This window comes from Gossypium arboreum, chromosome 5 (assembly GCF_025698485.1).
Source record: "Gossypium arboreum isolate Shixiya-1 chromosome 5, ASM2569848v2, whole genome shotgun sequence".
Lineage (NCBI taxonomy): Eukaryota > Viridiplantae > Streptophyta > Magnoliopsida > Malvales > Malvaceae > Gossypium > Gossypium arboreum.
In genome coordinates, this window is record NC_069074.1 from 6121663 (window position 1) to 6133269 (window position 11607).

At 28.3% G+C, this 11607-nt stretch overlaps 1 protein-coding gene across 1 annotated transcript; it reads right to left on the reverse strand.

The window, feature by feature from the left end:
* On the reverse strand, window positions 1–1746 carry LOC108452299 (cytochrome P450 94C1-like). Its single transcript, XM_017750076.2, has one exon. It carries the CDS (start codon window positions 1624–1626, stop codon window positions 112–114), a length of 1515 nt encoding a protein of 504 aa, XP_017605565.1. The 5' UTR covers window positions 1627–1746; the 3' UTR covers window positions 1–111.
* Window positions 1747–11607: the final 9861 nt, after the last annotated feature.

The following is an 11607-nucleotide window of genomic DNA, read 5'->3' on the forward strand; positions in this document are numbered from 1 at the left end:
TTCTATACTAAATATGTTAGGTTATTATATAAAAATTCGATATTTTAAAATATATTTACATGGTTCTAATATAGATTACTTCTGTAACTGATGATATACTAAAAAATACATTTATGAAACTATGGCCTTTTCTTGGACTAGAACTGGCAGGCCACCTCTGACGTTGGCGGTGAGACCAGGGGCAAACCTTGGTGTTTGTTTCTGATTGGGAACCCGAATGTTGAAACGACTGATAATGGCTAGAACCACGCATTTCATCTCCACCAAAGCCATTTCCTTCCCCAAACAAACCCTCTGCCCGGCTTGAAAAACTGAGTACTTGAACGGGTTTTCAGGAACATATCTACCGTCTTTCAACCATCGACCCGGTTTGTATTCAAGACAATCCGGGCCCCAAACCCGCTCCATCCGACCCATTGCATATGGATGGTAGGTCACCCTTGTCCCTTTCCTCACGAAGGTACAGTCAGGCAAAATGTCGTCTTCAAGAGCAAACTTTGAGTCGAATTGGATTGGTGGAAACAATCTCAAGCTTTCACACAATGCTGCATGTAAATAGTGCATGTCTCGCATTTGATCGTAACTTGCAATTTGTTGTCGACCATCGCTCGATCTCACGACCCTTTCGAGCTCCTCTCGAATGGCTGACTCCACTTCTGGATGTTGAGATAATAACCAGAAGAAGCTCGTTAAACCCGAGGCCACTGTGTCCCGACCAGCCAAGAGGAAACTTACGACAATGTCCCTTAGATACTTGTCGTCATTGATTGTTCCCATAAATCTCGACAAAAGATCATTACGGTCTGAAAAACCCTTTTCGCGTCTTTGGTTAATCATCTTTTGAGCCAACTCATTCACCATTTTAATGGCTTGTTTAAGTTGTTTTTCCGTGCCCAAGTTCAGTAACCTTTTGAATTTCCATATCAAAGGCGACGATGCCAGCCCTCTTTGTGCCGATAATCTAGACGCTAAATCGAAAGCTTCAGCGAACTCCGAAACGGGCAATGATAACTCGAGGCAACCAGGGTCTAACCCGAAGGAGAATTTGCAGATATTATCGAATGAAAATCTTCGAAACACGTCTTGTAAATCTAAAACTTGTTGTTTACCAGAAACCGATGATAAAAGAGGGAGAAGCCTGGATTGAATCTCTGAGCTGACGATATCAAACCCGTGCCTTCTTACGGAAATGCTGCCAAGCTCAAGGCTGGCCATTTTCCTTTGAAACTTCCATGAATCACCATCGACGTTGAAAATACCTTTACCCAGAAGATCACCGAGGATAGCAGCGAAAGGCTTCCCTTTCGGGTAGTTTTCAAATCTTGTTTTGAGGATGTGCTCGACGTTTTCAGGGTTGGCAGTGATGGTGTTGCCGAGAACATGGATATGGATGGTCCCGGTTGCAGATTTTTCAAGAAGGTGAGTGAACCAATCACAAAGATTATCGAATTCTTCGGTCCAGCTTGAAGTGAGATAAGCGTGACAGATTTCGCACTTACACCCAAGCTTCAACCTCAAAACAAAGATCACCACCGAAAACAAAGACAACAAGAGTATAAAAGAGAAGAACATGAAGCAGAAAGCAGTGAACATGGAGGAAAACCACGAGTAAAGTCCTGAAACCATTGAAAAAAATCAAATAGTAAAGAAAGCTTTAACAATGAGAAGATGAAGGGAATGACGAGAATCATGCCATTTTATAACATTTGGTCTATCAATTGTTTATCAGGAAAATGAAAAGAAAGTGGGACCAATAAATTCGCACAGATTTTACTAATTTGTAGTCTGTAGCCGTTTGACACGAGAGAAAATATTCTGATTGTTGCATGAATAACGCGTGCGCAAAATAAACACTGGGGTCCATTTATGAGAAAAAGGAGAACAGCCAATTTGGACGTCCCTTTTCAACCATTCTAACCTCTCATTTCAAGTGTTGCTAGCTTAGTTTCGATGGTGATGAATTTATTTATAATTAATGTAAAAATAATAGTAATGATAAAATTAAATATTATAATGATATTATGATGTAAGATAAAAATAAATTAAACTTACGTATCACATTCAACCATTCATTCGAATCTCACTTTAAGCTTTCATTTCCTTTTTTTAATATATTATATATTTATACAAATTTTATATATGCATCTTTATATTTCTATTTATAATTTTTAAATTAAATTATTTTTGATGAATTGCATCATGCCGACGAGACTAGAATGACGCTTTTGACGCTTGGAATTTGGACACAACGATGCAGTATTGACTACATCAATGTGCTTTTTTTTTTCTTTCTAACCTGCAGTTTTATAATGTTGTTTTCAAAATTAATATTTATTTGGAGTGAACTGTTCGACTGGTTGTTTGATTGAATAGGTATAATTTAAATTTGGATTAATTTATTTTTTCATTTTAAATTAAATAATTTTAAATATATCTTATCTATAGTTTTTAATATTTTATTATTTTTAAAATTGTGAAATGATTTTGAATATATTTTAATAATTTTTAATATTTTTGTCAAATTCGATCATAAACAGTAAACATTGTGTTGTTAAAACATTATTTAATATAATAATTTTAGAAATCTGTTTTGAAACACTAGAATTTTTCATGTAAGTTAACCTTTTTTTTCCTTGACGGTGCTTAAGAATATTTTGATAGAACGGAGAATCAACAAAGCACATGCTTTGAATGTCACCAACATGAAAAATCATAATATATATTTAATTCACCAAAAAGAAAAAAAAGTTTACTCAGTGGAAAAGTAGATTTTAAATAAGGTAGATGAGTTTTTTACTATAAGAATTTTAATTTAATATGTAATATTATATATAACTATTAATTTAATGTGAATTTATATATAAAATAATTTTTACATAACACTTTTAACATTATTTATATGACACTATTTCATTTGAAATTATGTGGAAATTATTAAGTGGCATTTTACTAAACTAAAATAATGAATGAGCAAATTTTAATATTCACAAAATAATATTAATTTCTACGTAACATTAAATATTTTTAAATAATTAAATCATTTTACATAAGTTTAAAATATTTTTATTGATATAATAATAAAATCATTATACTTAATAAAATATCGTTAATAATTTTCACATAACTTAAAACAATAGTATCACATAAATAATGATGTTAGTTAAATGTGAAAATTAAATTAAAATTAAAGATTTAGGTATATAATTATACCAAATCAAAATCAATACATAGCATTACATATTAAATCAAAATTTATTTATAAATTTAAGATTTACTTTTTCCTTTTAAATTACACTTTTGAAAGATAAAAACTGAATTTTTTTTTTACATGTCTTTACTGTTATACATCAAAATATTTATGATAAAAAATCAAATATTTGACTCAATTAACTAGTGCATGCATGATGCTTTAGATTAGCAAATAACAAAATGTATCTTAAAAGATAGTAATTTTAATACAATATAAGGTGGGAATGTGATATTACGAATTGAGCTTATGTTTAATCAACATTTGGTAAGAGTTTTAATATTGATTTATATAAATCAAGACATCGTGTATATGTTATTTAAAATAAGTTTTTCATGTAAAATATAAAATAATCTTAAATGGAAAAATTGGTAGTGCAATAAGTGTCGGGCCTCATTAATTGACACATCAACATTTTATATATCAAAATTAAAATTAGAATACGCTATTAATCACGATAATTTTATTTTTCATTTATTTTAAAATTAATTTAATTTTACTTCTATTTAATAATAGAATAAATTCTATTAGACATATTTTAACATTATTATTATAAATGAATGTCTCGTTTTAATGACAAATTTTCTAGTTTGTAGGTTTTGAATATTTAGAATAGGATTTTATCTTTCTTCTTTTTTTTTAAAATTTAAATTCTCATATAATGAAAATCGTTCTATTTAAAAGTGTTCAAACAGTTAATTAATTAACTGAACTGAATTAGTATTAATTGAATTAATTAAAATTTTTAATCATTTAACCATTAACTGAATTGAAATATTTCGTTAATTCGGTTGATTAACTAAACTAACCAAAATTTATATATTTTGTTTTTTCGTTAAAACAAGTATAAAAAAATCAAATAAATAAATTGATAATGTTCATCGAATTAACCGAATTAAAACTATATATAATTTATATTATTAATTATTAAGTTTAATTAATTCGATTAATTTGGTTAATTACCTGATTTCAAATTGAATTAACCAATAACCAAACTTCTAAAAAATTATTAACCGAACTTTAACCAAATTAAATCAGTTAACTGATCGATTAACCGAATTAAATTAATTCGATCTTAACCGAAATTTGATCACCCTAATTCTAACATCAACTATAAATAGTGAATATTGCATTGCAGGAAATCTCATTTTAGTTCTTTTATCTTTCCATAGGGTGCCTTATTATATGCCAACTACTTAATTTGGGTGTTTCCTATGATGTATTATCAATGCTTTACATGCTGATTTGATTATGAATCTAATGAGTGCAGGCAGCTTTACGGTCGGGTATAAAAGGTTATAAGCTTGATGGTTTGGGGTTAGGTGGTTTTTACTTGGTATTTTTATTTGTTGATTCTATTTGATTAATAAAATGTTGATTCTATTTGATTAATAAAAGTTTGTATTGTATAAAATAAATATACATGTATAAATTTTAAAAATAAATTAATTAAAACATACAACTTATATGTATCATATAGATTCAACTTCATTTTATTTTAACATATAAAAGCAACGAATGTAAATTGGTTAGAATTATTAATAATATTATACCTCTATCTTAGATCCATTTGCTAGAATAAATAGAAAATTTGATCAACTTAACGACTCAACTTCAATAGAGGAAATTGACCTTATACCCTCATTTAAACACTACATTTAATGGGTTCATGTAATTTGCACAAAATATTTTGAAAAAGCCTTTAATGGCATCCATCAATCTTAAGCAAAAACTCTAGTCTCATCTTTTTCGATTAACTTCTACAATGTCCTAAATTGTCATACGTATGATACCATCTTAACTCAAACAGTTGTAATCATTGAGGTAAAGGAAACAAAAAATAACGCACTTAAATCTCACTTTGTCAAAACTCTACCACATTCCATCAATTTTCTAAATTTTAATAAATCTTGACGTTTTTTTTGCAGAATAAGCCAATAACTCTAAGCACCTATTTGAAAATTCATAACAAATCACTCAATTTTTGTATTACAAACAAATAATAATAATATGCATGAAGATGGAGGTTGTGTCGACCAGGGATGGGCGTGCATGGCACTTGGTTTGCCATATGCAAAGCCAATGTGGAATTAGCCTTTAGCTGCCCACCAATTTACCTATAAATTCTACATTCAAATTTCAGAAGTTGTTTTCTATTTTACTTTTAGAACCGCACCGCGACAAAATGAAAGTTCAATTAGATCATTATTTAATATTTTCTAATTTTGGATTAAACAATTATTCAATTATGATCATATGGTATAAATATCCGAGTTCCCCTCCTTTGAGATTTGTTGTCCCTTTGCGACCGACTAGCCTTTGAGGCTTGTCTCCAGCAAAGCTAGTGTCATTTTCGAACATGTTCATCCACGTTTTCTAATACCAAACCTGGGTACATCACATATGCATCTGCTTCCTCAATAAGAAAAAGCTGCCCCACAATCTGTTTTGTTTTTCCTATGTCTCCATGAGACCTGTACATAACTTGTCCCATCACACATTTTCCTTGTTATGAGTTGTTTATGTTCGACTTGGATCCCACCTTCAATTTTGTTTTCTAAACCTTTTCGGGTACATTTATTTTTTACATTAATAATTTTATACATTTTATAATTAAATTTAAATAAGTAATGTATTCTTAATATTAAATAATAATTTGCTGTTCTTTTTAAGAAAAAAAGTAGTCGTTTGAGTAAGTGTGACTTGTGAGACTTTTAAATCTTATTCGTTCGACTCATACAAGTTAAGCTCATTGAGTCAAAGTATAGCCAGGATAGAATTAAAATTTTTTTTTTTTGACTTTTCAAATAATTAAAGTGTTATCGGTTAAAATGGCGTCAATAGAAAGAAAAAATGCAAACTACTGCTCTAATTTTTATATTTTGATAAAAATAGTGCTTAATGTATACTTTTTTTCTTAAAATAAATGGCGGCTATAGCCACCCTATCTTTTTTCTTAAGTATTCAATTAAAAACAACTTTATCGAGACGATAAATTATTCTATTATCTAATTTAATTACTTAGACAACATGTTTTAGCGAAATATGTGTAGTAATATGATTTTCTTAAATAAAATATTCTTTTAACTTTGTTGATATAAAATTTGATAGGTAGTTCACATCGTGTGGGTGTCAGAAACTTATATTTTGATATAAAACAATTCAAATTTAATTCTAATCCAAATAGAATAAATTAATTACGATTTTTAGGAAATTACTTTTTAAATAAAAATTAAAACTTTATATATTTTAATTTATTGTATTTTTAATAATATTTTTTTACAAGTATCTTTTATAGTTTTAATAAATAGGAATAGGGTGAGAATTTTTGAGCAAATTACACCATTAGTTACTAAATTATAAGTAAGTTTTATTTTGGTTACTTAATTAAAAATGTTATAATTTGGTTACTAAACTATTTAAAATTTTCATTTAAGTCATTGAACTATTTAAAAGTTCTTATTTAAGTCATTAGGTTGTTAAGTATTTTTTAAAAAAATTTGTACCAACGAGCTTCAAGTGACAATTCGATGATTAGTATAATAGATCAGTACCCATCGATGGATAGAAGAATATATATTAGATCCAAATCGATTCTGGTGTTCAGTGTTGGAGATCAGAGAAAAAAGTTGTTTAAAAATTTATTTGCAGATTCGTGATTTCAATGTTGTTTCATAAAAAAAAGAAGCTAAACTATAAAAAAAGAAGGGGAAATAAGTAGTGCGAATAGAGAAAGCTATATAGCATCAATTTTAACAACCCAAAGACTTAAATGAAAACTTCTTAATAGTTCAATGACCAAATTGTAACTTTTTTAGTTGTGACCGAAATAAAAACTTACCCATAATTTAGTGACTAATGGCATAGTTTACTCTAAAATGTTTTAGACAAAGGGAATTTAATTTAATGTTAAATCATTATATGGGGCTTAAACTTGGTAACTATTCCCACATTACTACTTAAATTTTTTTTATTTGAGTTAGACCTTGAACTTGGTAATTGTCTCCACTTTAGGGCTTGAATTTTTTTTCAATGTTTGTGATATTTCCTTAAAAATATTTAAATTCAGATCTAATGTGAGAATAATTATTAAATTTATGCTCCAAAATGGAAATAATTACCCGATTTAAGAACTAGTGTGAATAACAAAAATATTCAACGTTAACATAGAAACAATTACCTAATTTAAATATCAATAAAACATAATTACTAAGATCTAAGTTAAATAAAAATATAAACCTCAATAGAGATAATTATCAAGTTGAATTCCAAAGATTTAACCCTTTAATTTAAACCAAGCCTTCCCTCGAAACGTATTACAATGCACAAAGTCCTTTACCTGTCTTTTCTGCCTTTCCAATTTCAGTTTTTATTTTTTCTTTTGATCAATTTTGTTTGAAGAATGATTTGTCATTTATTCAAACCTACGTTACAACACTTAAAATTTGACGTTAATGTTTCAAATTTATCCACGAAATCCATTAAGGTCCACTTTGAAATCTATTTCTTGTTGAGAAAGTTAACTTTATAACAGGATTAGGATGCTTCTCTTTATAAATAAATATGAACAAGCTCTTATGCAATCATTTCGTAAAATATTTTTATTTTATTTTCACACCAAATTCTTTATAAAACAAAAGGGAGCACGAAATAAATGTTTTAACTTCAACGAGGAATACAATTTGATTACCGTTTACAATCGTTATTCAACATAGGTGAATGATGGGGAAGTGAAGTAGAATTAATCCAATACTAATTTTGGAGTTTGAATGAGAAAATCATCAAATCCAATAAAATAAAATAAAAAGTGATTTTGTTTTCGCCTTTTGAACTGAGTCATGAAGATAATGTTGCCACCCCACTTTGAAATTTGCATAAACTTTCGATTTTCACATGTTTTTCATTTTTAGAGAACAGAAAGTTAAGTAGATAGATTTTCGCCGGTTTTTAATGGAAAAATGTATTTAACAGTTTCGAAATACTCCATACAAATGTCAAAGAGGTGGCAGTCTTTGCTTTACAACTTCTTTGCTAAATAATTTTAGGGTAAATTACAATAATAATTATCTAATTATAAAAAGTTACAAAATAGTCATTCAATTATTTAATTTTATCTTTTCTGTCATCAGTTGACTACTGGTGGTAACTTTTAAATTTTGCATAATAGTAACTTTAACTCTCAACATTTATACATTAATTCTAAAAAGTTAATCCTCAACATTTATATATTGTGTAATTTGATTTTTTTTGCAAATTTGATTTTTTTATAACCATTTCACCTAAAAAGCTAAAAAATAAATTTATCAACAAAATTTTATTCAAAATATGCAAAAAATGAAAACACTGATAATAAATTTCATCTTTTCTCCTTCTTTTAAAATTAACCCCAATGTCATAAAGAAAAACAAAACTACAAAAAAGACCAAATTCCACAATGTGTAAATGTTGAGGGTTAAATTTATTTAGAATCAAGACTAAATTGACATGATTTATAAATATTGATAGTTAAAGTTGCTATTATGTAAATTTTAAAAACTGCCACCGTTAACAAATTAGTGACCAAAAGATAATATTAAATAATTGAGTGACCAAAAGAATTACTAATAATTAAGTAATTACTAGTATAATTTATTCGTAATTTTAATTATTGAATTATTTTATTTCTTCAAGAAAATTCAGTCAATTTAAACAGTTGATGCATATTGTGTAGGTTTTAATCAAGAAATTGAATTGAATCAGAAGGATCATTATTTTATTTTATTGGTCTTCTTTATCACATGATAATTAATGGGAATCTAAATTCTGATTTAAATATGTATTATGTATGTGTGCATAACTTTTGAATTTTAGAGATAAAAGTTAGAATTTTTTTATAGAATCAGATTAAATTATAATTTTTATTATAATTTTATGATAGTAAAAATATAATTTGATTATTTTAATATTTTATATCTTTATAAATTTTAAAAGATTAAATTAAAATTTTATTATTTTTAAAGGAACTTAAATATAATTTTACTTTTATTAATATAAAATTTTTAAAATTTTAAAGAACTTAAATGAAAAATTTTTATTTTAAAAGAATGAAAACACGATCTCTACTATATACTGCACATATTTAAATTAATTTTGATTGATTCGCTTGAAAGAAGTTGTCAAAAAAAAAAAACAAGCTTCCCTGTTTTAGTCAATGAGAGCTTTAAAGTCGACCACCTAAGATGCTTATGCAATGGAATAAACCTAGGAAATGATAGTAGAATAGAGAATATTATTTATGCAAAGTTAAGGGCGTGTTTGGTTGTAGAAACAATTTTATTTTTATCTTTTTATTTGTATTAAAAACACAAGGCAATATCATTATAGTTTATTTTCTAATTTTCCGTGTTTGAAAATTTTGAAATTTAAACTTACTCTTAAATTAAACAAACATTTCACAACAGTTTTATGTCAGCTTTAAATTTACTATAAATCCTATGGAATAAATAGGTAGTGAATTACTGAATCCTGCTTTCCCATTTTTGAGAAACCAGAACTTGATCAAACTTTATGGAGCCCGGCTCATCTTAATCGGGCTTCAAGGAAATTGGGCCTTTCTTTACATTCCAGTTAGCATTTTTTTCGTTATCTTTTTAACATTAAGCCTTCTCATTCTTTCATGTTAAAACCCACCAAGATTGACCAAGATTATGAAAGCCCCTTTTGTCCTTTAGCCAGTTTTGGCTGCAATAACTAATGTAGTTTTCACCAAAAATTTTCTTTGCTCTTTAAACAAAAACCTTTCCAAAGCTAAGAAAAAAACAGTTAAAATTTATAAACCCTTCCATGCAAGAAACAATTATTGACAATGGCATTGAGTATCCTGAAAGTCCTGCTTTCTGGGTGTTGATTCAGTTCATGCATGACGAGGTAACCCATTTTCCTTTTCTAATATACTTTTTAGCTGTTTTAATGCAATTTGGGTTTTGTATTTTTCATTGTTTATCTCTGTTGTTTGATTGCAACTTAATTGCTAATACTTTATGGATTGTGAAAATCATCATAAAGTTTTGAACGAATTGATGAACTGCTTGCTTTTTTTTAAATCTTTTCCCGGATGTGATAGCTATATGAATGTGAAATTGCTCATAGTTGTTGACGTGTTAAATTACTCTTCTTTCAAACAAAATGCTAACAGTTTAGTGATACAATTTCGTCTCTTGATATTTCAGGAAAATTTTATCACCAATTCTGTCAGCTGAAACCATGAAGGGCCCAGTTAGGCCTATTTATATTGTTGGAGCATCGGCATTAATCTCAGGTTTGGAAATAGGGTTTGTAATATATGATATGTTAATGCATGCCAGGTTTCTTGATGGGAATGTTTCTTTTTATCTTGTGAGTGGTCACCCTGATGACTTCTCTAGATCTATGTTTACCCTAACATAGGTGAATGCCAAATACGAGTATGCATATGGTATATGATGAATCTTGTTCCTTAAAGTAGCAAATCATACTAAGCCCCATAAAGTTTACACTCATTTATCTAGAATTTTAAGCTTTGGACAATGAAGTGGGCAATGAATTCTATGTTTTATGATCACTAGCAATGTTTCTAAGTTGTAAGAGCTATTTGTTGCAACTAAAAAGTAAGGAGTATATCGTTTCTAAATTTTATCAATATGAATATGTCAATTATAGATCCTTTGAGTTGGCATTGTGAGCTGTTTCAAAAAATCACTGCTTGAAATCCTAAATTCCGGGGTTTATTTCAACAAAACTTTTGAAGGTTCATACTAAACATGAAGGAGGAACATTTTAGTAGGGTAGAGCTATCTCTCGTTTAGGGGAGCTTTGTTTCTTTGTCATCAGGAAGGAAGGAAAATGTAACAATTTGCCATAACCACCTAGTTTTCTGCTTACCATTAACCGTTGTTAATTCCATATTGATACTAGTGGTCAAGCTTGTTGAGTGCTTTTGAAGTTATGCAATATATTTGAAAGGGGTTATGATCTCAAAGCTACTTTTCATGCGGAGTAGCTGTCTTTCTGCTCATTAACATTCTGATCTTTCACTATTGAATCGTTTCTTTTGAGCACTCTTGTCCAGGTGTTTTGTTAAAGAGGCTGAAGTATTTCAAAAGCTTTTAGCTTTCTAGCTTCATTTACAAAAAAAAAAAAAAAAATCCGCTGTGGATTTCTGTAGTAAACCATAAACATTAGGAAATTGGATTTGTTTTTACATGCAAAACTGAAAGACCTTTAATACTAAAGTTCAAAGAGTATTAAGTTTGAAAAAGTAATATGGAATTCAATAACTTAAATTCTTAAGTTTCTCTTCCCAAAAAAACCCCTTAAATTTCAAAAAATGGTGTCTCAGGGAC

Bases quoted from the DNA above. Each gene is read 5' to 3' on its own strand.
- LOC108452299 (XM_017750076.2), bottom strand. From the start codon at position 1,626: ATGGTTTCAGGACTTTACTCGTGGTTTTCCTCCATGTTCACTGCTTTC.